This window comes from Miniopterus schreibersii, assembly GCF_964146895.1.
Source record: "Miniopterus schreibersii genome assembly, chromosome: 19".
Lineage (NCBI taxonomy): Eukaryota > Metazoa > Chordata > Mammalia > Chiroptera > Miniopteridae > Miniopterus > Miniopterus schreibersii.
The window spans coordinates 22,354,003-22,380,486 of record NC_138119.1 but is presented as its reverse complement, the minus strand read 5'-3'; the positions used below and the strand labels follow the sequence as shown (position 1 = coordinate 22,380,486).

Below are 26,484 nucleotides of genomic sequence, written 5' to 3'. Positions count from 1 at the left end.
TAATGCAATATTTTTGTTTTTTAGTTTATCGCTAATTTCTAGTTTTATTGCATTGTGATCAGAGAATGCTGTTGATATTATTTCAATATTATAGTCTTTCTTTGTCATGTAATTGTTGGCCAAGTTTTGTGACCGTTCTGTGTGTACTTGAGAAGAAAATATAGTGCCTGTAATGTGTCCTGTAGGTTCTCTCTGTCTGTCTACTTTATCTCCATTTGCACCGACTTCCAAGGAGAGAGTATGTTAGCATCTCTTATTATTGGAGTTCCTGTTTTTCCTTGCAGTTTCTATCCTGCCCACCATATCAGGGATTCACAGACTACTTGCTGCCTGCTTTTGTAAATAGTTTTATCCGCATTTGAGAATGTTTATTCCTTTATGTATCATTCACAACTGCTCTGCTGCTGCGATGCCAGGGGAAGCAGCTGGGACAGGGTGTATGGCCTGCGAGCCTCAATGTTGACTGTGTGGCTCGTAAAGAAAAACGTTTGCCAACCCCTGTACTCTATGAAGGTACAGACATATTCACATTTAGTATATCTTTGACTTGAATTACACCCTTTAGAATTATATTTATAAAACCTCTTTCTCATGCTTAATATTTTTTTGGCCTGAATTCTACCTCATTAGATGCCGAGATTATAACCCCTGCTTTCCTTCTTTCTTTCCCAGTTCCCTGGCATCTCTTCGTTTTCACCTGTCCTGACTTGGCTTTAGATGTGTATCTGATACACAGCATGAGTTTGCTTTGTGATACAATACGGAAATATTTTTGTGTGAATAAGTGAGTTAAGCTCCTTTATAAGTGGATCATTTTGTTATACTTTCAAGGTAGAACAGAAATATGTTTTGTATACCTTATTGGAGGCTTTCGATGGTACTTTTTTTCCGTATAAGGGATGGGAAAGTTAATCCATAATAGATGCGTGAAGATCCCTTAGATTTTGAGTTTTATACTGGGAACTGTTGCTGTGGCTTTCCGCTCTGCTGCAGGTGGTTAAAGCAGCACTGGCTAAAAATTTTATTGTGACCCTGCAAATGAACTTGAAATGAAAATGCAACCGAGTTACTGCTGAAATTAAGGGTAATTGTTAGTGAAGTTGAAAGGCAGGATTTATATCTTACATAACTAAAAATTAAAGGAAATAGGAATATTTCCAAGAAGATTGATGAGCTCACTCTAGTTTAAATTCATTTTATGCCTGTACTGTTTAAGTATAACCACTTATACTACTGTTGGCCGAGCCTTTTTTAAGGACCTAATGACACAGGCTTACTGGAAGCAGTATCTCCACTTAATTGTTCAGTTTGGACCGCAAGAGGATCGTTTTCACATGTACAGTTTTTAGAACTGGTCACTCTCCTTTCACTTAATCTGGGGCCTTTTGGATTTCTCCCTCTTCCTTTGGATGACGTGACTGAGGCCTGTTGTGCTTTCTCTCACGCAGGGCAGCCACCGATCACAATGTGGATAACACAACAGAAATACTCAGGGAGTGGCTGAAAAATGTGCAGAGACTCTATCACTACGTGGAGTGGAGGCCCATGGATGTGCCTGAGTGAGTAGCAGGAGAACATTCTGCGAGCTCATTACTGACCTTTCCTCCCTTAGCCAGTTTTCCAGCCATTCAGGCTTCCAGTCTTGGAGGCACATGTGGCCTTTCCTTGTCTTTCATCTGCATAAGTTTCTTCCTTTGACAGATCTTCATCTTTCTCTCTTCCTCTTTACTCCCGCAGGTACCAGCCAAGTTCAGGTTCTCATTAGTTTACAAAGAAATTACCACAGCGGCCTATATTTTAAAATAGTGATATTGTTTATTCATATTTTGTGTGTACCACTTTTCTACTTGAGGGATCATAATGAAAAGTTTGCATACTTTTTATATACATACACCTTGCTTTTTTATTTACCATACCTGGGTAATCATTCTATAGATAAGTAGCTGCTTCATTATTTTTATGACTGCAGAGCACCCGTTGTATGGATATACCATAATTATATAATCAGTCTCTTACTGATGGACATGTAGGTGACTTCCAATCTTAACCATAACAGTTTCTTAGTTGCTTCCATCTTCAAGTCATTCTACATAACGTATTGTCAAGTTAATCTACCTAAAGTGCTAATGATGTGGTTTAATTTTTCTGTTAAAAGAACTCCAGTGACTCTCCAGTACCTACAGAACAAAGTTCAAGTACCCCAGGCTTATATTTTTAAAAGATTCCGTAAACTTAGCACCCATATCTATGCATCCATATTTCCCGATTCTTCCCAAAAGAATGCCTGCTTTATCTAGAATGTTCCTTTTACTTTCAACCCCAAGCTTTTGTCCATGCAGGTTTGCTCTCCTGGAAGACTCCTTCTTTCTTTGTAACCAGCTCTTCTCCCACATCCCACCTACCACCGAAAGCTGTTGCTAGCCATTCCAGTTAGAGCTCTACCTCTCAACACTTGTGTTGCTAATTTCCTACATCAGCCTTTCTGACAACAATATACTTAATGAATAGAAACTATATAATTTATGCTTTTTTTTTTCAAGTTTTTGAGTTTTTTTGGTAGGGGCTAAAGTATACAAATCATATTTTCCCCAGTGCAGTTTTTGGCAGGCACTAAATTAATACTTGTTGGATAAACAAATGAGCAGATGAGAACATGAGTAAATGTATTACTATTGTAAATGTTTCCAAGGCTGTTACAGTTCCAGCTTAAGGAATTGTATAGTAAAACAAATTGATTTGCCTGATTTTTTTGCCCAGGATAAGTCATTTATTGAAAGCCAGATTGTATTGTAAAAGCAAGTGCCATTCCAGGGCAAATTTTTCTTCTTCTAGTCTCTCTGTATATAATTCTTTTATTATATATACACATATATATCTCAAATCCTAGCTTGTGATCCATATGTCAAGCAAAATTTAACTATAAAATTTGAGCTGTATTAAAAATTTTGAACACTCATTTGAAGTTCCTTATAATGGAATGTGGCCTAATTAGAATGGACCAGAAAGAGTTTTTGTACCTGCCTCGCATCCTGGTAATTTTCTCTGTAGCCAGTTTTCGGCTTAATATATTGTATGCCAAGGTCAGTGTGAAAAATATTAGGGGAGGCATTTTGGGGGCAATAAATTCAAAGAAACAGGAATTGTACTGCATTTCATTGAAGCAATAATAGGGGAAGACATCTCAGAGAATTCCCGTGCAGTACATAGTTTTACTCATGTTATTTGTGTAGTTTTTGTGGTTTTTCATTCACCGAGGCTCCTATGCTACCAGCACAGCTAGAAAAACTTGAAGCGGTGGCCAGTTTGGGCCACTCTGACAGCACCAGTGCCCCTACCAATTAGGAGTTTTCAGAAGGTTCTTGAGGGTACACCAGTCGTCTGCCTGTGTGACCGTGTGAGAGGCCTGGCTGGCTTTTCTGAGGATGCCGATGGAGACCCCAGGGACTGTGCATCCGCTCCATGACCTCCCTTTACCTGGGATACATCCATGTGTTCGGTTCTGTGGAATCCTTGACTGAGATTTGCCAAATAAATTAAACCTTTGTTTTTCCTAGGAAACTCATATTTTTATGCTGCAAAATTTCCGAATGTATCTGATGGCAAAATAAAGTATCTAGGAACAAGAGCTTTGGGTTATGCCTGGGTTCAAACCCAAACTGTGCCCTTTAATAACTACATAGCATTAAGCAAATGACTTAAACTGCTCTACCCTTCCCCATCTGTGAAATGGGGATTCAGCCAACTGTGGATCGAAAGTATTTGGGGAAAAACTGTTACTTTTTGCTGGCATATACTGTGTGGCTAGGCTTACATCTATACTGAACATGTACAGACTTTTTATTCCCTAAACAGTACAGGGTAACTATTTATATAGCATTAATATTGTATTAGGTATTGAAAGCAATCTAGGGATAATTTAAAAATATATGGGAGGATATGTGTAGGTTGTATGGAAATACTACACCATTTTATATAAGGGACTTGAGCATCCTCAGATTTTAGTATCCACCGGGGTCCTGGAACCAATCCCCTTGGCTACTGAAGGACTATTCTACGTACCTAGTAGGGACTCGGTGAAATATTTCATATAAAGATTCTTGTGTACAGTAAGCAGCAGGTTACTTGATCTCTCCTCGCTCTAGTTTCCTTACGTATAATGGGGATGATACTAACAAAAATAGTGTCTGCTTCAAGCTAGGGTTATTGGAAGATTAAGTGAGTTTCTACACAGTGCCTGGAATATATAAGCGCTCAATAATTTTAAGCGACTACTGTTATTATTATTTATTATTATTTTAGGTCTTATCCTGATGAAATTGGTCCAAAGCACTGGCCTGCCTCCCGGTTTGCCCATGTGATGAAACTACGACAGGCAGCCCTTCGAACTGCGAGGGAAAAATGGTCAGACTACATTCTGGTAAAATCACATGTTTGATTTCTTGACAGCTGTTATCTAGAATATGTCCAGATCAATTGTCCAAAAACTAGGCCTGTGGGATCAATCAAAACAGTCTTTGTTGCCCGGCCGGGCATGGCTCAGCGGTTGAGCATCGACCTGGGGTCCGGGAGATCGTGGTCCGATTCCCAGTCAGGGCACATGCCTGGGTGGCGGGTTCAATACCCACCTGATCAATGACGACTCTCTTATCATTGATGTTTCACCTCTCTCTTCCCCTCCCCCTTCCTCTCTCTGAAATCAATGAAGATATATTAAAACAAATAAACAAACAATCTTTGTTTAGGCTCTGCCTTCCCCACTTTTTAATAAAGGCACAGGGGGAAATGTTGGGAACTTCATACTGGGACCCCTGGGTTCATCTCAGACCCACCTCTGACATGCATTTTCAGTAAGCAAATAAGCGCTTGACTTAGTCAATCTCTTTCTCAGAACAGGTGTGAAAACCTGAATCTTTGTAGTTTCAGGGGGAATGCTGGAGGTAAAACAATATAAATAGTCTTAATAACTTTTTAGAAGAATTAAGTTAATTATATAAAAAGAGATTCAAGTTGACGGCTTTGAATCTCCATTCCCTTTTGCTCCCGAGTGATCTGGAGAGTGGTCTCTGTTTCTTGGCTTCCCGGTTTGCTCCGAGTTGTGCTGGGCGCTCGTGGAGAATTTCTCTCCATGAAGATGTTCCATCACTTCCGTTAGCACTTCGAGGTGGCCCAGAGTGGGCTGGACTTGAGGAGCAGGAACCAGTGTTATGTGCCATCCTTGTCTTCCATGAACCTGTCTCAACTGGAAAGGACGCTTCCTCAGGAGCTACAGTTCCCATTTCCCTTTTGAATATTGACAGAGGCTTTTCTCCCCCACAAGTTTATGGGAACCAGATTCTTCATCGGTGCCTCCCCCCAAAACCATTTATATCTTTGGGTAAACGTTTTCCAGCACAACACTGGAAATAACACCAATAAAGCAAAGCCAATATTGTTTCATCAAATGTATTGACATCTCTCTGTCACTAGACTAATTCCCAAAGGGAATTCCTTGGATCTGTGTCCATTCCCAGCCCCTCAACCGCAACAAAAATCAGCCCAATGATTGATCACACACACACACCTTCTACAAATAATTTCATAGAAGTTTCAACTTGTCCTGATGATACTTAACATTGTATAGCTATTTAAATACCGTTAGAAGTGTACAAATGTTGAACCACAAAATTTTTGGTAAACAGGTTAACTATCATAAGAATGAAAGCTTCTGGTTATTTACTTTGTGTGTGTTGTAAAATAGACATAACATAAAATCTGTCACTTTAATAATTTTTAAGTGGATAGTTCAGTGTGGTTATTTATTTTATATGATAGAACATGTTATTACTGTCCCTGTAAATGAATTGGTGTGAACATGGACTTCTGCTAAGAATGGGACATGGCTTTGTTGGTTAACATGGGTTGACATAATGTATTTTAAACAAAAATTCTGCTTGTAACATTAAAATAACATTGGCGGATCTGTTTTTTGGGCCATTTTGGCATTATTATAGACAACCTAAACAGGTCTGTCCATTTGTATCTGGAGTAGGCACTCGATAAGTGTTTTTGAATAAAACTTTAAAGGCTTGGGAGCCATGAACATCTTTAGGTTGGGTACTGGTTGAGTGTGTGCCGAGTGTGGTAACACCAATTCATTACTTGGTGCCTTTTGCAGAGCTGAACATGGAAAAGTTAGACTAAATGTATTTAGTTTGAATGAGAGCCATCCATTTGGAATGGGTTTCCAGAAGGAGAGCATAGATGACTGGTTCCATATCATGAGCAAGCCTCCCTAGATGCTCCATAAGTGTTGGGTTACCCTTGAACCTGTTACGGACAAGTACCTTCTCACCTGACTTTCTCTTTCTCTTTCCCTAGTTTATAGATGTTGACAACTTCCTGACTAATCCACAGACCCTCAATCTAATGATTGCAGAAAACAAAACCATTGTGGCCCCCATGCTGGAGTCTCGGGGCCTGTACTCTAATTTCTGGTGCGGAATCACACCTCAGGCAAGTCTTTGGCTAATGAATTAGCTATGAGTTTAACAAGGCGGCCATGTGTCAACAGTAGCCCTTTAACCTTTTTCTCATTTCCTCCCTTGAAAGATGCATGTCATTTTAGAGCAAGCATTTCCAGGAAAGGAGGTGAATCCAGGTCCAATGCCATAACCCAGTAGCTCTTCTGTATTAATGAATTATGAAGAAAATATTCAAATGAGTTTAGCATTAGAAGCTTTTAATTAACCGATAAAGCTTGCTGGAATTTGTGCTATTTTTTATCTTTGATTCAGAGATTTTTAAAAAATGTAAGGTTTTTTTTTTTTTCATTAAAACTATCATAAGAACACCATAGAAAAAATTTTAAATGAAAAATAGTAAAAAAAAATGTTAATCCCCACCACTCTAACACCGTAAATAACAGTTTGCATGTTTTAATAACTATATCAAGTGGCTATAATGCAATGTACTTAATCTTTCTCTTAGTTTAAAAACATTTAAGTTGTTTGCAACTTTTAACTATTATAAGGACCATCATGATTAATATAATTTTTTCTGTATTTAATATTATTTCTTTAGGATAGCTTCTTAGAAGTGGAATTACTAAGTCAAAGAGTATAAATATTTTGATGACCTTTGATATATGTTGCCAAATTCATTTCAAAGAGATCCAATAATTAGAACTGCTATGGTAGCTTTTTCCCCCCAAAATTCATGTTAAAAACAGAATTCTTTTATTTCCATCACCTCTCTTTTCCACTGGAAAGTCTTTCAAGTCTAGAGATCTGTTACAGTGACTGCTTATGGCTGGTTATATTTTTATCCTGTCGTTAATGAATTCAAAAGATAAGCTGATCATGTGCTTAAGGAAAAAATATATATGTTAAATGTAGTCTCACACCCAAAAGGCTAAAATTGTGAGTCCCTCTTTTATATTTGGTTTGGCTTTGGGCCAAATGATAAATTTTTAATAACTGGCTCTCTGTGGGGGCAAAAATCCTGATTGGTAGCATTTGCCAGTTTTCATGATGTAAGTACTCCCACCATGCAGACAACTTAAATGTTGTTTAAGCTCAGGGAAAGGTTAAGTTAATTGCAGTCTAGCTACTTGATGAGATAATTATTAAAAATATGCATAGCTGACATCTGTGGTTCTCTTAGATGGTGGTAATTAACTTGATTTTTATTTTTATAGCTACCAACCTGTCAGTGGGCTTGCACAATTCCTGAAAACGTAACAATCTGTGGCTCTAGCACCCTAACTGGACAAGCCATTGCTCCTTCATTACAGTATTTCTCGCAGTCCCAAGAGGTTTTGAATGCATGTTATCCAAATCTCTTTTAGGGAAGCATCAAGTTCATATTTGTACAAGTCATTCAGTTCTCGGTGTGAAAACATTACATTAGGTTCTTAGTTAACCACCTGCAGTGTTTCGCATGGCAGAATCACCCGAGGGTTGTTTTTAATGAGTTATGCTTTGACATCAGCAACAAGGATGGATTATTCTAGTGACTGCAGCCTCCAGGTTTCAATTATCTTCTTATTTGTGTTCATCATTAAAAGCAAACAGGAGAAATGTGCTCATTTAGTTTGCACAGTAAGAGTAAAAATCTGGCCCCGGCTGGGATGGCTCGGTTAGAGCATCGCCCCATACGCCAAACTAGTTGTGGGCTTGATTCCGAGCCAGGGCACACACCTAGGCTACAGGTTCAATCCCCTGGTCAGAGTGCATGTGGGAGGCAACTAATCGATGTTTCTCACATTGATGTTAATCTCTCTCTCCCTCCCTCTTTAAAATCAATAACTATATCTTTGGGTGAGAATTTAAAAAAAAAAAAGTAAAAATCTGAGGAATTTAGGGGCAACTCTAATTTTTCTCCCTTTGTTCTTGGCTGTCTGCCATCCCCAGTCAGGCTTCTGCTAGGGCCAATGACTTCATGAGCTTAAGGCAGGCCCTGGTCTCCAGAGCCTTTAAACAAATCCCAAACAAAATGACTCTGGTGGTGGTGTCTGGCCAGCGAACAAGAATTATTACCAACAACATTCAATTTATGTGGGGAAAAAAGACAAAATGTTCACCTCTGCCTGTCTGCAGGAGGCATGCTAACTCTCTTTCTCTGCTCCTTTCCTCCCTGCCCCCAGGATATTCAGTGATTCAGCATCATCATGAATTTTCCAAGCTTCTCTTTCTGAGAATATTGTTGTTATGTTGTCCAGAACTTTATATTTCGTATGTGTTCTTAGGCTGTCCTTTAAAGACCAGCGTTCCCTTAATCCCTTGGAAGAATGTTCCCAAGTTAAAGTGTTAAGAGAACCCATGTTCTCCTGACTTAAGGATATCAAATGATCCTTACTTTAAAGGCTAATAAAAATTATACCAATAATATCATATAATGGATCACAGTTTTCAAAGTATCTTCATAGACCTTATTACATGTGATCCATTCTACAGCCCTGTGAGAAGACACTCGGGCTCAAAGAGATCAAGCACGGGCTAAGGTCCAACAGCTAGAAGACGGTTAAAATGACTCCGAGCCTCGCGTCTTCTAAGTCTTAATTCTCACTGCTTCGACCTTGCCACGTGGTCCAGGTTAGGGTTCGCTCAGCTGGAACACTCGTCTAGACACTAAAGAGATTGTCAGAGACCTGAAAGAGGCTGCACTGCCTAATGTGTGGGCACTGACATCGCAACAGAAAATGTGACCACAAAGTAAGGGAGTTGGTTGTCCTGTGTGCTTGTCCAAAAGAGCTTTCAAAAGAGGAATCCCCCCAAAATGTGGAGCAGACTATTGAATAAATAACTTTACTGAAAGAAGACCCTATTTCCATGTCTGAGTACTGCATGTTGAGTTAAAAATATTAACCAATGTAATGTAGTAATTTTAACACGAGCCAGTATTGATTGATGCTTTCTTGGTGCTACACTATTCTAAGCACTTTGAATGTTTAAGGCATCCCCATGGAGTGGACAGGGCCACCGTTTCTGTTTTACTGATAAGGAACTAGGTTGAGTAATCTGACCAATACCTACAGACAATAAGTAACTGAGGGGGGATTTGAACTCAGGCAGGCAGACACCAGAAATTGTGCTCTTCATTGCTCGGCTTTACCACCTCTAAATGCTCACGCTTAAATCATAAGTCAACATAAAATATACTTTCATGAAATTATTAAATCAAGAGATATGCTGAAACCAACATTATTTCTGACAACAGGGCCTTTTTAGTATTGTTAAATATGTAAATAGCAATTCTTGAGCTGAATTGGAAATTCTTTGACCAAGATAAAGAGTTAAGGTGACTTTTCTTGGGGACTTCTCCTTAACTGGTGATGCCTTGGAAGGAATCAGCTAGCAGATGACTGGGAAAAGTGCGGTGCTCAGATCAGAGAACATAGCCCGCCTGCTTGCTCTTTTACAGGGCTTCTATAAACGGACCCCAGACTACGTTCAGATTCGAGAATGGAAGAGAATGGGCTGCTTTCCTGTCCCCATGGTCCACTCCACATTCCTGATTGACCTCAGGAAGGAAGCCTCGGACAAGCTGACGTTCTACCCCCCGCACCAGGACTACGCCTGGACCTTCGATGACATCATCGTCTTCGCCTTCTCCAGCCGGCAAGCAGGTACTGTGGGGATTCGGTGGCACCGCCCCCATGGAAACACTGCAAATAACCAGCCTCTCTGTTTTGTGCATGTTATTAAGAACACTGCTATCTATGGAAATGGGCTTCCTCTGCAGGTAATGTTAGAGGCAATTGATTGCCTGCAGTGCCCACACCAGCACCCTCGGTATTGCTGTCCCTGTGAGCACCAGTGACCAAGAGCCCTTACCCATACTCCACTCTTTTTATTGAGCAGTGGGAGGAGGGTAGTGGTGGGAGCCATGGGTTCTCTATGGTGCTACTGCATTGCTCTGTTCATTATAGGAGTCCTTTTATTAATCAGAAACTGTGACAGAGACCCAAAACAACACTGGCAAAAAACCCAGACTCATATTCCTTTTCAAAAAAGCCTGAACTGGTATAGTGGCTCTAATGCACAAATTTTCAGGGACCCAGGCTTCTTCTTTATTGCTTCTCCACCCTCCATCAGGCATCATCCTTAATTGTATGATCCAAGATGTCTCATTAGTAGGGATGCATTCCAGCCATCGACTGAAAACCAGAGACGGACGGCACTGTCTTCCCTTTGAAGGGTACACTCGGGACCTTGAGCACATCACTTTTATGCATATCCCATTAGCCAGAACTTAGTCACAGGACAACACCTACAGAGGCTCCGAAGTTTATCTATGTCATCTAGAGCCCTAGTTCTCTCGCTCTAGGAGAAGGTGAGGGTAGATTTGGGGAGTCAACCAGCAGTGTCTGCCACGGTCCCTCTGGAAGGTCAGGCAAAGCCAGACAAGTCTTTCATGAACTACTAAGAAAGCATTTCCAGTGGCAAGTGTGTTTCTTAAAGACAAGTCAGTTAGGAATGTAAGTTATTTCTCTCGTGTCACCTGCATGTGCTATCAGGGAGTACGTAATTCACCAAAGCAGTTCAGTAGGAAGATACACAACATTCCTAAAGCAAAGCTTTATTCTCAGGACGGAAGCCAGGTCCCATTATCAATGAGCCAGAAATGTGCCGCTTAACCACTAGCAGAAGTGAGTTTAGAAACCAGGCAGATGGTGAATGAACTCACTGTGGCCACATAAATTAGGGTGGATGGGATCACCCCAAGACCCTAGTGAGCTGAGGCAGGTTACTGGCAGGTGAGACTGGTAACACAAATTTAAGCTACAACTCATTCACCAGGCCATCCTTGAAGCCAGGGGTGTCCCACTCATCAGTTGTAGACTTGGTAGGAATGCGGATATTTGGTGGAAGTGGGGAAGGCTGATTTTCCCCCTTGGCTGCCAGGGCCATTGAGACCCTCTGGCCAGGTGTAGGCATTTTCAGGCCCGTGTCAGGGCAAAAGCAAGGTTCTTGTTCCCCTGTGGGTTGGAAGTTTCCCTGAAGGTTCTATGTCAGTGTTCATGGAAACTGCTGCTTTCTGCTTGGGCTATGATTGGCTCTGACCTCGCCAGGATGAGAAACAGACGCAGGGCCTTCTCAGTCCTTCGATTTGTGCCAGGTGATTTGCTCCAGCACGCCAAGTAAGGCTGTTCCAAGAAAGTGAACTATGAGCAATTACAGTAATGATCCTTGCCCATCAGAGTCCCCCCTTACTGCCGTTGCTCAATGCATTATGCTGACCCATGCACTAAATTATTATGATAAATTCTTTAAACCAAGAACTGGATTTGTGGCTAGGAGAGTGACACAGGCTGGGAATGAATTTCCAGCTTTGCCCTTTGCTTGTCCTTACTCAGCCTTCGTTCCTTATTGGTCAGACTTCCCAAGGGTCTGAAAGCGAGTGCAAAGGCCCCACTCCTCTTCCTTCACCTTCCTCTCCCACATCACCCAGTCGCTGGATGAGACAGGATGATGGAAAGTAAATATTCATGACCTTGCACGTCTGAACATGCCTCTCTTGTCCCCTCACTTGATGGTGAACTCAGCTGGGTCTCATCTTCTCTTTTTATGGAAGCTTTGGAAAGTTGAATGGTAAAACGACGGACCTAATTAGGGTATGGAGGCAACCTAAATATGAAACCACTTTCCTTCTCCTTCCTGAATTCATCATGACTTGCAAGAGGGTAGTTTTTGGTTTGAAGGTTCCCAGAAGCCTTCATGGAGGCAAAGAGCAGAGCTAGTGACTTCATTTGGTGAAGGCAAGAGAAGCGACAGTGATCGGTGGGCCAGCCCTGCTTCAGCCAGAGTCAGCAAAGCAGAGGATAGAAGCTCTTTTCTTCCCTGCTCTTCTCTGTTAATGCCCTGAGACAGCTGATTTGGCAGGAGATACGGCGGACTGGGGGAAATCGCATCCGCACAAAATAGAGAAGGCTCTGTGCAGGTAATTCTCTCTCTGGAAAGGATAGATGGTTCTAGCAATTAACAAGTCAGAAGCCTGGACACATGGACCAGAGCCTAGCAGACTCATTCTTTTAATTAAGCAATCTTCTCACTAGTCAAAACTGTGTCTGTTGCTGGGTCTCTATGTGACCATCTAGATTCCTACATTCCTAGGTATCTGGTTGAACACAGATGCTGTGTAATATCACTCTCGGAATTAGCCAGAAGGGGCTGTAAAGACCAGTGCTGAATACGAGAGGGCTGTGGTGTATTTCTGGCACCTTCTTAACAGGACTTGAGATGCAGATTTTCTTTTGTTCCTTTATGAATCTGTTATAGAAGTTTCATGTCCATTGGTTGACTCCAAATCCATGCTTGCTAAGAGAAGAAATAAAACCAGCCCAGCTGGAGTGGCTCAATGGTTGAGCATTGACCTAGGATCCAGGAGATCGCAGTTCGATTCCCGGTCAGGGCACATGCCTGGGTTGCGGGCTCGATCCCCAGTCGAGGGCATACAGGAGGCAGCCGATCAATGACTCTCTCATTATTGATGTTTCTATCTCTCTCTCCCTCTCCCTTCCTCTCTCTGAAGTCAATAAAGATTTAGGAAAAAAAAAAAAAAAAGAAAACCAGAGAGAGTTATAGAGAATTTAAATGTTCTTGTTTTTTATTTTCGGTTCTATGTATGCCTAGATTTAGTTCTAATAATCTGTCAGCCTTACAGGATTTTCTATTTGCTTTCATATCAAATATGGATTTTATTCTTCATTCTCTTTATTTCCTGAAGGTAGATTACAGTGTTCCCTTCTGTCCTTGCCTCCCTTTTGATCCCTTCATGCCTTTAGTGTTCATTTCAGACCACAACTATGCTTTTTCTTTAAAGAGAAAAAATCAATTTCCTCTGAGTTGAAGAATGGCCCGGGCTTTTTTTATTAGACCTCAATGCTCTGTTATACTTTCTTAATAAAGGAGCATTTTTGAGGTCTGCAGACAGTGCCTGAAACAGTTACTTGTTCAGTTTCAGTGCCAAACCCAGCATTAGCCACAGTCCTGTCTCCTCCCATAGTTGTCACTCTAGAGCTAACCAGTGTTGTTCTCTGATTGGCCGGCTTTGTCCCCCTCAGGCGTCCAGATGTACCTCTGCAACAGGGAGCACTACGGCTACCTGCCCATCCCCCTGAAGCCCCATCAGACGCTGCAGGACGATGTCGAGAGCCTTGTCCATGTGCAGATCGAAGCCATGAGTGAGTGACCCAGGAGCCTGCGGTGGCTCTCGTTCCCCTGCCACGACACCAGACACATCCCCCTCCCCCAGGACTGGAACATGGATATTCTTTTGTTCATTTATTCTTTAACTTTTCCTAATGTGAAGTATGAATATGGCCAAGCTTTTGCCCTCGGAGCATCCCGTCCAGGTGGAGAGCTCGGTACACAGTAAACTCGTGTCACACGATGTCCTAAGGGCTGTCACGGTGCTTTGTGGCAGGAGTTCAACTCTAACTTTGCTGCTTTCTAATTATATGACTTTGGGCAAGTAATCTAACCTCTCTGGTTGTACAGCGGAGATGATGAAAGCTTGTAGAGTTTGGGGGAAGATTCTCTATGATCTATATAAAAAGTCTAACAACAATAATAATTATGACTTCATCTTAATAATAGCTTGTGATGTATCAGATACCACACTAAGCAATTTTTATGTATTGTCTTATTAATTACAACAAATCGGTGAAAGGGGCTTTATTATTCCCATAGTAAAGATGAAGAAATTGAGGCATAGTTTAAGTAGCTTGCCCCAGATCATTCCACTAAACAAATGACAGATTGGGGTTGGAACCAACCTTGCTGTCTCCAGAACTCTTGTCCTTACCCACTGTGTTGTTTTTGCCTCCAGGTCTACACGATGTCAGGATTGGTCGGTGCTCAGTAATCAGTAGCTACACTAATTATCATGTGTAATGTACAGGTGTCTAAGGAGAAAGCTGCAGGTCCACCCCGCCTAGGGAAGGATGCTGGAAATGGCTTCCCAGAGGAGGAGATATTTGTGCTGAATTTTCACGCAGGATCTAAGAAATTCAGTTCTCCATCACTAGAGCATAGGATGTGTGTATGCGGGCGGTGGGCAGTGGGCGGGACGTGAGCCCAGGCGGAACGACCTCTACTGTATAAGAAGGCGTTTGGACTTGTCTTGAAGGGAAGGGAGAATTTAAGGGGATGTTAGCAGAAAAATGTCAGGTTGAAATCTGGATTTCGGACAGTCACTCTCGAGGTCAGAGAAGTATGTATGACAGGAGCAGGGTGGGACAATGAAGGCTGGTTTCAGGCCCTTTAAACATGGCATTTGATGGAATTCTTGTATTTACTCTTTCTAGTTGTAGTTTTGTTAAAATTTCAGATTCTGAACTTTAAAAGATAAGAACATAATTAGAATAAGAAAATAATTGGAAAACAAACCTTTGAGGGTAGAAAGGCAGAAATATAGGCTGGAGGTGCATGGCAGATTAATAGAAGCATGCCGACGATGGAGGCATACCTGTCGGGTCTCCTCGGGAAAGATGAACTCGATGTTAAAAGCACTTTGCACAACCTCTGGAACCCAGTGGGCAGTAAACAAACAGCTGCTAATAGACTGGAGCAAGTGAAGCACGTAATAAGCATTATGTTCATGTGCCAACACTGAGTATCTGCTGACAGTGCATGAGCCACTCTGTGAGGCACTGGCGGGTTAGAACATTTTTTAACCAGTGCTCTGTTTCAGGCGTTTATGTTTAACTGGGGAGACAGACAGACATAAAAAGACTCCAGTGATACAGCATAGTGCTTTGTGAAAGGGACAGATATAAGAGCAAAATAATTTGGCGTAGGGAGAGATTTCTGGGGGCTGGGATGATGTAGGAGCATGTCAAGTCCTGGTGGGTCTTAAACTGAGCCTTAACAGCAGCATGGAGTTTAAACAAAAGGAGTGATATGCTAAGGGCACTGCAGGCAGAGCATGCAAACTGAGCAAAGACATTGATAAAAAAGCATTCTCAACCTGGAAGAGAGTAGCCTTTAAACAATAGAAGAAAATGAAGTTTGAGGGTTGGGATGGCTCCACTCTCATGGTCCTTGAATGCTCAGCTAAATGAGAATGGTTCTCCTAAAAGCAGTAAGGAGCCAAGGAAGGTTTTAGAAGGGAGAATCGGGCTATAAGAATTTATTAAACACTTCCCGTGTTCCATGGGTTCTTCAGGAGGCTGGGGATGCAGCAGTGAACAAAACCGGCAGAAGCTCTGCCATCAAGGAATTTATATTCCAACGCAGAGAGATAGACCACATTTCCAGGAATCAGCCACATGAATATTTGGGGGAAGAGCGTTTTAAGCAGAACAGCACATGCAGAGGCTGTTAAGAAAAAGCCTGAGGTGCTCCAGGAACATAAGGCCAGTGTGGTTGGAGTATACAGAGTGAGGAGTGGAGCAGAAGATGAGGCCATAAGGAAGTGGTGTGGGGGTCATGCAGAGTCTTGTGGCCGCAGTGAGGAATTTGGATTTTAATCTAAGAGCAATGGGATTGCCTTCAGAGTGGGAGAGGGGGAGTGGCGTGATGTGATTTATGCATTTGGAAAGATCACTCAGACTGTGGTATGGACACTAGAGTGTAGGGGTCCAGTATATCTCTCTTGGTGAGCATTGATGGTGTTTGGGACGTAAGCTGTAGCAGGGGGGATGTGAGAAGCAGGTAGATTTATGATATGTTTTGGTGACAGAGCCAACAGGACTTACAGAGACCTGGAGGCAGCCCACGAGGAAAGAAAGGAACCAAGGTGACTCCAGGATTTTGGCCCGGTATGTAGTTTAATGAAGTGGGAAAGGCTTCGTGGGAAAAGATTTGGGGAGAGAAGTTTTGGTGACGTAAGTTTAAGATATTTATTGAACATCTGAATGGAAAGATTAGGAGATACTTGGCTCTGTGAGTCTGGAGTTCAGGGAGAGACTCCAGCTGGAGACAGACATTTGAGGTCATTCGTATTAAAAGGATATTTGAAGCCATGGAACAGAGTGAACTTGTTTAGTAACAGAACATTGAAAGAGAAGAGGAGAGGGAGGACACATCCCAGGGGAGGTGAACAGCCAGAAAGCTGGAAGGAAAAAATGAGAAATGTTCAAGAAGGAGCCAGATGCTGCTGAGAAGTCAAGTAAACTGAGGATAGATAACTGATCATTTGTTCTGTCAAGATTGAGATCTGTGATGACCTTGATAAGAGCCACTTCAGTGCAATGATGGGGACACGAGCCCTTTGGAGTGGGCTGAAGAGAGGACAATGGGGAGACGAGAAATTGGTATCTTGTTGGGACAGAGAATAGAGGAATAGGATGGTGGCTGGAAGACAGTGAGAGATCAAGGCAGAGGTCATTTTGGTTTTTGTATTATTTTTTAAGATAGGATTTTAGCATATTTGTGTGCTACTGAGAAGGATCCAACATATAAGAAGAACTTGATGATGGAGAAGAGAAGATGATTGTTAAGGCTGAAGTCCTTAAAAAAAAAGAAGGCATTATGACCCAGGGCAACATTGGAGAGGTTGTCCTAGGTAGGAACAGGGATGCTCCCCCACTCTAGCCAATGTATAGAAGTCAGAATGTGTGGGTACAGATGCATCTGAGTTTGTAAATTTGAGGTCAAAGGAAAAGGCAGGTCGAATTTGACTTGAATATTTTCTCTATGACATGAGTAGTCTAATCATCAGCCCTAGAGAGATGTTGGAGATTTCAGGAGAGAGAAAAAGGCGTAAAATATCTCTCTCAGACAATAGAAAGTAAATTTACTATGGAAGTATATAGTTGCCTATTTGGCTGTGTTGAGTGCCAATTTCACATCTGTGGTTGTAGTTTTGAAATGACTCAGTCAAAACAACTCTGTGAATTTCCCTTGCGGTATTTTTCTTGGTGCTGATTAAGTGGACAATTGAGTTTAACCAGGATTGGGGTTTTACCAAACAAGACCAGTGGAAGAAATTCAAGAGTGTTTACAAGAAACGGTTAGAGTGCTAGACCGTGAGGTCTGGGATGGGTGCTGATGGAAGCGAGGGCCTGACCGGTGTGATGGGCGCAGGCACGGTAGTGGGTCACTGAAAGATTGCTTGTTGGTGCTAAGGCCTAGGACCTACAAGCCAACAGGCTGCTGGATGGGTCACCATGTGGATGCTGAGGTTTCTAAGAATGATGACAGTGAGTCCGTGAGCCAGAAGCCATAGTCACCAGTGGCTGATGGGCCTGAGGAGATAGATGGTACACAAATATAGATGGTACAGAAATATGCATCAAAGAGGCTGGGAGTTCTGAAGGATGAAGGAGAAACAGTGTGGAGCCAGTGGCGGGATGTGAGGAAAATCACCTTCCACTCTGACAGCTGAACGGGAGGCAGTGTCTTCAAAACAAAGCCAAGTTTTAATTAAAATGAAACAGTGAAGAGACCTTCCGAAATGGTGAAGGGGCTGAACACATCCGAGAGTTTCTGAACTGCAGACTGGAGTTTCAGAGGTCAGAGTGGAAGAGTGTGGGTGGGTGGGAGATGGGGTATAAGAACAGCGGGTAACGCTTATGAACTGCACTGTGCCCATCACTCTACATGTACTTACTCATTTGGTGCATTAGGAGCTGCACAGAAATTTGTGGATGTGCTTCCTGTACAGAAAATTTGGGGATGAATTGCAAGAAGCTAGATCTTATAAAAAGTGATAGAAGTAAATGGTATGAGGCATGAGGAATTTGCTCTTGCAAATCAGAGTATGAGACGATGGAAGCCTTAGGTGCCCGTTCTCAGCAATGACATTTTGAGGCAACAGAATCTCATGTAAATTATGAAGAATATTGGATCTGCCCTGGCTGGGGTGGCTCAGTTGGTTGGGCATCAACCTGTGCCTGTTTGACAACCAGTCAGGGCACGTGCCTGGGTTGCGGGCTTGATCCCCAACAGGGCGGTCTAGGAGGCAGCCGATCGATGTTTTGCTCTCACATTGATGTTTCTTTCCCTCTTTCCCTCTCCCTTCCTCTCTCTTTAAAAATAAATTTTTTAAATCTTAAAAAAATATAAAAAAGAATATTGGATCTGAAGTCATAAGGTCTAAAACCGAGTTCCAGCTCCACCCATCCATCACTCACTACTTGACCTTGGGCAAGTCTACATCTGGGTTGGTCTCAATTTCTTCATCTCTACAAAAAAAACAACAATAAAAGTGAAGCTATAAAATGACGTGAATATGAAAGCACTTAAATTGTAAAGCACTTGAGCATCATGATCAAGAACAGAGCTGTTTTTGTGGAAGAAAATTATTTTGACAACAGTGTGCACAATGAGTTTGAATGAGGCAAGATTAAGAGCACATGAGTGTTTAAAAATATTAAAACACCCCAAGCACAGTGAGTAAAGACCTGAGAAGGATGGTGTCTAGAGCAATGGAAGTTCAGGGGAAGCTGTAGACAAGGGTTAGGATTTGGCCCAAGCATAATTTCTCGAATACTTTTCCAAGCATGACTGGGCTGGTACGTTGTATGCAGGGTGGTGGGTGCTCCAGAAGCAAGGACTTAGCTAACAGAGCTACTGTGAACCCAGACCAGTTGCCTAAGGCCAGTTTGACCCCAGTGACTATCAAGGACTAGCTTTGGTGGCAGAGTAGAGCTTGGGGGTGCAGGAGTCAGGCTTAGGTTCAAATATCAGTTCTATCAGCACTGTGACATTGGGCAAGTTATTTAAGCCTTTGTTTTCTTATCTATAAAATAGGGACACTCATATCTGTCCCATGGTACATGTTGTGAAGATTATATAAATGTGATTACATATGTCAAGAGTGTAGCCCAGAGTTCCGTAATAAGAACTCTGTAATGATAGCTATTATTATTCCTAAATCTTGAAACTATCCAGGAGCCAGTGAAACACGTTGCACCAAATGTTGGTACAGGGAGGGGATATGTATCGGGAGGGATTCAGTGGGGGACTGGATCAATTATGAATGATGGAGTCAGAAGCTGGGATATACCTAACCTTCAAGGAAGTTTCTTAGATCTAACTCACATCATTTCCTGTTTTTCCCTATGGCTTAGCTCTCTGCCTTCAGTGGCAAAACCCAGGTGTATTTCTCATATTTTTGCTCAATGGTGGTTTTCAGGAGCCAGCCACTTTGAGCTTTTTTGAGAGACTTCTCCTATGAATGCAATGACTGCCCATGTTTGATGGAAGCAAAGAGGCTAAAAGCAGTCTGTTTGGCTGACATGTTAAAGCCACACAGGCCATGTGAGTGCCAAACAGAGACCGAGAGCGTGGAAAGGGTAACTCAAAATATAACCCCCTCCCAAGTCTAAGGCCCAGAAGGGAGAGCTAGACAGCTCCTCAAACAATAGTATAAACAAGAAGGAGATTGTATCTTAAGTTTCTTTCTCTTAAAATCTAACTCTGTACGTGGTGGGCCCTCAATAAATATTTGTTGATTTTAAAAGCAACTAGTGAGGAGTGGGGTGGAGCAGAAAGGACCAAAACATTCTGGGTTGCTAACGGAAACAGAAACATTGCTCTGCGTACACACAGAAATGGGACTGTAAGGCTCGGGGTTGATGTAATGAGGCCCAACTCTTATGTTTGCTTAGGAAACGTGTCTCACTGTCTTCTAGAACTTCATATTATTTGATCATAAGTGAAACTGGGTGTCTTGCTTCCTCTTTAACATCCCAGTGAAGGGTAAGTTAGTTAAATAATGCCCTTTGGACAGTATCTCAGTCAGGATGAGGCAAGTTATGCTGGTATATCCAACGGTGCCCAAATCTCCTTGGCTCAATACAGCAATGGCTTATTTCTGGCTGTGCAAAGTCTGCCATGGTCTGATGTCTTCCCTGGGCAGTTGCCCTCCATAGGTTGGTACATCGTTCTGGGCTGCTTCAGTTTGTGGCTTCTCCATATCAACATGCTACTGTGATCACTGAAGTGGTGGGAATTCACGTGGTCCTGACTAACTTCAAGGATGAGGAACTGTATTCCTCTCATATCCCTGGAACAGAGGGGAATGGATGTTGGTGAATACTGGGAATGACCATCACCCATAGTTCTTCAAACAACCCACCTACTAGATTTCATTGTAAATTTTCTTTGTGTTATCTCCTTAAGAAAAACCAAATGAGTACTTTGAATTTATGCAATGCCAAAAATCTTCAAAACCTTCTCAGGTTTTTCAATCAACATGGCTATCAACCTTTAAAATATATAGTTTGTAAAGATAGTTTGTTTTGGAGTTTCAAATAAAACTTTTGTGACTCAAGGTGTGATGTCCCTTCCATCTGGAAACTTCCTTGTTAGCCCTGTTCCAAGTTCTGGCATGTGGGCTGGCCCTCAGAGCTGAGTTTGTATTGAAATAAAGGAACTTTTGTGTACCTGTAGCTAAACCTGCCTGGCTAGGATAAAAATAGTCCTAGGCTTTGGCCATTTTAACTGTATAGAAAAAACGTTATTCAGAGAAAGTCCGGCCTATATATGAGTCTTTCATCATGGATCACAGTGAGTTATCTTGGGCTAAGAGATATTGAATATTTATTATGTTAATTTACTGTGGTGTGTGCTTGACATGCCGGTATCATTTAAATTTCATAACATCCTGAAAGATACACTTTTATTATCCCAATTTTACACACGAAGAAAGGGTTTAGAGAAGTCACCTAACTGTTCCAGACTTTCACAGACCCAAGTCTCACCTAGGTCATCTGACTGCAGAGCCCTCACCCTTAACCACTACCCTAAACTGCCTCCAAAATGCTCTGACAATAAGTCTTAAGGCAATGGAACAATTATTGCAATCTGCATAGAAACAAGTGCTCTCAAGAGTGCCCTAGCAGGCAGGGTTCTCCTGTAGCCGCTCAGTCCTGGACAGGTGCTGAGCATCTGACCCTGCCCTGGACATGCAAGTTGTGTTCCTGGAGATCAGGTGTGTGGATGCAGTTCTGTCCTCTGACTTGCACTAACAAAGCCCTCTGCGTGTTTCTTGTCTTCCAGTTGACCGTCCACCAATGGAACCCTCCCAGTTTGTCTCAGTTGTCCCTAAATATCCAGACAAGATGGGATTTGATGAGGTAGGAAAGGTGTGTGTGTGTGTGTGTGTGTGTGCATGTGTGTGCAAGTGTGTAGCATGTTTGTATGTTTATATCGAAGCACAGCCTGAGCATGTGTCTGAGAGCCAGCAGGAATGGCTTGGCTGCTGGAAAGACACCAAGGTCTTGGGAAAAATTACTCGGTTTTTGTTGTGCCTCAGTTTTCGTATCTTAAAAAAGGAGTGTCGTGGTAAAAGTGAATTAATCATCAAGTCAGAAAGAAGTTACTGTTTAGCAAGGAAAGCGAATTTGATATTTTTTTCTAAAATATTGCCATATTTTATCAACCTTTTTATCAAGATTCAAGGTAAAGAAGATATATGTTTTAGGTGTTGGAGGACTTGAACTTGGTTCTGAGTGGGTGGAAACTGCTGGATCACTCTCTCCATGGAAAAAGGTTGGAGGGCAGGGTTGAGAAGACAAAGAAAAAAAACACAAAGAAACTGTTCTAAAATTCTGCCTTTCCTCAGGCAAGAACTTCATAATGGCTTTCTGAGGGCCATGTTTATCATTAAGTTTCAGTTGTATAAAGAATGAAGCAGGAATATAAAAAGATGCCTCTCTTGGTAATATGCCCAACATATATGATACTTGGCAGGGCCAGAAACGGGACTCCCAAGTCCCTGACTCCTTCATGGCTCCTCATGTCATGTAGCTGCTGACAATATTCAGGAACCTGATGGTCTAGAAGTGGGGGCAGTGCATCAGGAACCCACAAACTGGAAGTTTTCTCACAGCATAAGGCTATGTTATAGGCCAAGCTTTGTGCTCTCTGCTCATTGCCACTGTTCCATTGAAAGAAAATTCCTTATTTATCACCCTGTATCATATAATGCATTTTCCCAAAGTACAGCCATCTTAAAGAGCTACCAGCACTGGGAAATGGGATTCTGTCTATAAAATTGATTTGGGGGCTGAACTTCCAGGATGGGAATATTCAGATCATTCCGGGAAGTTCAAATCATTCTACATGAATATGAAGTGGAAAAGAGTTAGTAGTTACTAAGCAATTTCCACGGGGGGCAGAATGAGAAGAGATGATTTTATATGTGGGATAGAGGAATTAAAGTATAAACAGCTTTTAAAAACCATCAGGGCTGCAGAAAATGTTGGTCCCCACCATGCACTGGATGGGCTTCTGTGTGTTACTGTAGCTTTCCTTCCCTGAAGCTCCTGGTTCTCCAGGTTAAAGAACCTGTGTCTTCATATACATTCATTTTCCTTCTATAAACACATTCCTATGAGGATCAAACCAAAGCAAATAAATGGGACGAAACCAGGATCTTCTAGCTCTGGTCTTACATTTGGATGTGGGTGTGACGACCGGATCGCTCATAGAAGCCTTCTGAAAAATGCCCACTCTAGGAAGTGACACAGGCTCAGGGACTCTACTTTCCTGAGCCCGGAGTAATCATTTCTCTGTCCTGAACAGATATAGGATGGTGGAAAAAAAGATTTTCTGGGCCTTCCCAACCCTCCCAGTACTCCATGACCTTGGTGGGGGTGTCAGGGTTGCATTTGGCTGTGTGGCTCTTTCTCTGTTTACCGTTTTCCAAGTATGAGCGAGCTGTCTGTGTTTTTCCTTCGTGGCTACAGTTTTTATTGCACTTGTCCTGGTAGAAACTGGGACAGGATTGTTATTTCCTAAAGTCATCCCAGGCTAGAGGTCTCTGGTTTGAGGGAACTTTTTTGTTGTATTTCTGTTCATTTTTTGTTTTGTGGTTTGCTCTCCTGGAGTGACCCCAGGTAGCTCCTTGTGTACCCAGGAGCAATATCCTTTCCGTATCTGTAAAATTGGGGGATGGAGTGTGATTCTACACAGGAAGAAAATGAAATATAAAAAAACACCACTCATATAAAGTTGTAAAATTTCAAGTAACAAGGCAAATGGTCACCATGGAAATTATGTTTTTTTAAAAATAATTACCCGGTTAGATAAACAGCTAATTACCTAGTTAGATGAAATCACGACATGCCTGACTCATTTTGCCCTAAATAAAGTGGATGATTTTTTAAAGAGGACATCTTGCTCCCCCATCAGTTTTTTTGGCCAGACCTTTATAAATGGATGGAGGTAAGAATATTTTTAAGGAAGAGCGGACATTTTAGTTAGTGTAGCTTCTTATTCTAGTAAATCATATTGATAAGCACACTCAGAATGACCATGTGAAACAAAGTTTTACTCTATATAGTTGGAAATGCAGGCTGGTTATAAGATATAGTTTCTTTATTCTGGACATAGCATAAAGTAATTCTATTATGAAACATGGGTCATAGAAGTTTTCATCTGCCCTGAACTTGAGAGATGAGCTTGTTCAACTCCCTCTTTTTACAAACAAGGGTCTGGACCCTATAACATGAAATGTCATCTCAATGATTAGTCAGGAGGCAGCCGGCATCCTCTGACTTATTCCTGTAGGTTTCTTCTTTTCAATGCTATGCGTCGTCATTTTTTGCTGGCAGCTGAAGTCCTCACTTGGAGGACTAGTTTAAAGTTCAAAGTTTATTACTGCTTGTAGCAAAGAGACCTTATTAAAATACTAATTTACCTGTAATAGCATTCATGAGGCTTTAGGTCCCTCTGTAGCCCTTAAACCTGGGAACAGTTAGGGCTGCCTTGTTATTTGTAACTTCCTGTCATGGTGTCATAATACATATGTGTTCAGTGCAACCATCAGGAATGTAGGGACTAAAGTGGGTGCATAGGTGGACCCAGCCCTCATGGGGGGTGATCTGAATGTACCTTCATTGGGACCAGTTCGTGTCTCTCAGATCCTACAGATCCACTTGGAAATTTAGGGTTTCATTTAAGTCTTCGCTTAAGCCTTTCCATTTTTCCCTTCTCCCTTCCTCAAAGGGCTACCCCGGAGGCCACGGCTCCTTCCCTTTACTCTTTCAGAAAAATTCCCTCGTCTCTAAGGGAATTGAATTTTTACATAAAAGCTACTAAAATTGAGATTTTTAATCATTCAGTTTGGGACCTTTGGAAATAAAAGGAATGTGTTAAGACTAGATATTTCTTATTCATTGACTTTAAATTTAGAGGATATACATTCTAAGAATAGCTGATATTTAGTACCCATGAGATAGGTATTATTATTATTATTCCAGTTTTACAGGTGAGGAAACTGAGGCAGAGGAACTGGTCAAGGCAAATACTAGTAAATAACAATCAGGCTGGGGACTCAGGTCTGCTGATAACTGTAACCACTTGCCAAGCTGCCTCCTACCCCTAGTGCCTGTGTTTGGGTTTAAGTCACTGTTAGCCTCCCGAAGAGCAACTTTTTCATCTTTCCTGTCTCAAAAGCAAGGCAGATGCATTCATCCGTGAGCACCAGAGAAACAGGGAGGGTTAAGTCACTGCAAATGGCCCAGTTTTGAAAGTAATTCCATTTGGATTCATGTCATTTGACCTGATATGAAACATAAACAAATCTTCACCGGTTTCCACTCCCTGTTCTCACTGAAACTTGAAAACATCGGTGCTACATTTATTTAAACTCTCAAACAACCTAAAAGAAGACTTGAGTCACCCATGTTTCCTTCTCTTCTTCTCCCTGGATTAGATTTTCATGATAAATCTCAAACGCAGGAAGGACCGGCGGGACCGGATGCTCCGCACCCTGTATGAGCAGGAGATTGAGGTCAAGATCGTGGAGGCTGTGGATGGGAAGTGAGTTGAGTTTCCTTGCACCCTTGATGGGGTTGGAGCGGGGATATGCCCTATCTGATGGAGTAGTTCTGGGTGGGGGGGAATATGTGGTCATTGGAATACAGATACGTTTTTATAGCCACTCTCTGGCTTCTGTGGTGGGGACATCTCACCTGTCAGTGTTCAGACCTGTTCTCCATCACACAGGGCACTCAACACCAGCCAGCTGAAGGCCCTGAACATTGAAATGCTTCCCGGGTATCGAGATCCCTACTCCTCCAGGCCTCTGACCAGGGGTGAAATCGGCTGCTTTCTTAGCCACTACTCTGTCTGGAAAGAGGTAAGTGATGCTTTATTCAGATGTGCAGTGTTGTAATGAGGGGGAAGGAGAGTGGGACTTTGTGGGTAAATGAGGCCTGGGTGCGAGGGGAACCCATCTCTCTCCTGGAGGTATGCTTGAAAGTTTCTGTGGCCTTGTGTCTCCCTCTGACACAAGGCCAGCCACAGACAGGAGGGGCAACCTCAGTGCCACGTGAGACAGTGACAGGGGAAGATACCCATGTTCTTGGGGCCACACTCCTGTTGAGGCATTCTCGGCCTCGGTAGGAGCGCCTTGTATGTATCTAGCGTGTCATCACTTATTAAGTGATTTTACACAAGAAGGTCCCACAGAAGTTGTATGAGCTGGCTTGGGAGGGATGGGCTCATTTTACCCAAGAGGAAATAAATATGTTGTCCAGGTGAGAAGTGGCAGAGCCAGGACTGGAACCCAGATCTTACAGATCAGACATTGATGGGGGTGGTATTGGAGTGTGGGGTTCTTGATTAAGGTTCAGTTCTCTCAACAAAAGGAAAACGCTCTAAGGAAGGGCCCCTTGAATGCCTTCTCTCTCTGAATGATCCAGTCTAGGCCTATCTTTTTTTTTCTTTAACCTTTAAATGAAATGTAAGAGATGTGTATAAAACTATGTAGATTGTAAATTATGGGCCAATGAAATTTCACAAACTGAACAGTGCATCCAAGTGAACCAGCACCCAGATCAAGAAAGAGGCTGCCAGCACTACAGATGCACTCCCCGGTGTTTCCTTCTAGTCACCTGTCCCCAAGGGTAATCACCATCCTGACTTTTAACAACAGCAAGAATAGTTTTGGCTTCTTTTGTACTTTTTAAAATATGCATGGAACCATATGGTATGTCCAATCTCTCAACATTACTTTTGTGAGCTTCATCTAGAACATGGTATTTGATTATAGATCTTATATTCTCATTGCCACAGTTTAATATACTACAGTTTATTGATTCAT

The 26,484-nt window shown here is 42.1% G+C and overlaps 1 protein-coding gene across 1 annotated transcript in view; it reads left to right on the top strand.

Annotated features, from left to right (window-relative positions):
• COLGALT2 (collagen beta(1-O)galactosyltransferase 2) overlaps positions 1–26,484 on the top strand; it is a 75,615-nt gene that overhangs the window by 39,263 nt on the left and 9,868 nt on the right. Inside the window, exons 2-9 of the mRNA XM_081121007.1 lie at positions 1,449–1,559; positions 4,300–4,417; positions 6,358–6,492; positions 9,901–10,105; positions 13,544–13,663; positions 21,432–21,508; positions 25,093–25,199; positions 25,386–25,518. Of these exons, the coding sequence (XP_080977133.1) occupies positions 1,449–1,559; positions 4,300–4,417; positions 6,358–6,492; positions 9,901–10,105; positions 13,544–13,663; positions 21,432–21,508; positions 25,093–25,199; positions 25,386–25,518 (1,006 nt within the window). The remainder of the gene's footprint in view (positions 1–1,448; positions 1,560–4,299; positions 4,418–6,357; positions 6,493–9,900; positions 10,106–13,543; positions 13,664–21,431; positions 21,509–25,092; positions 25,200–25,385; positions 25,519–26,484) is intronic.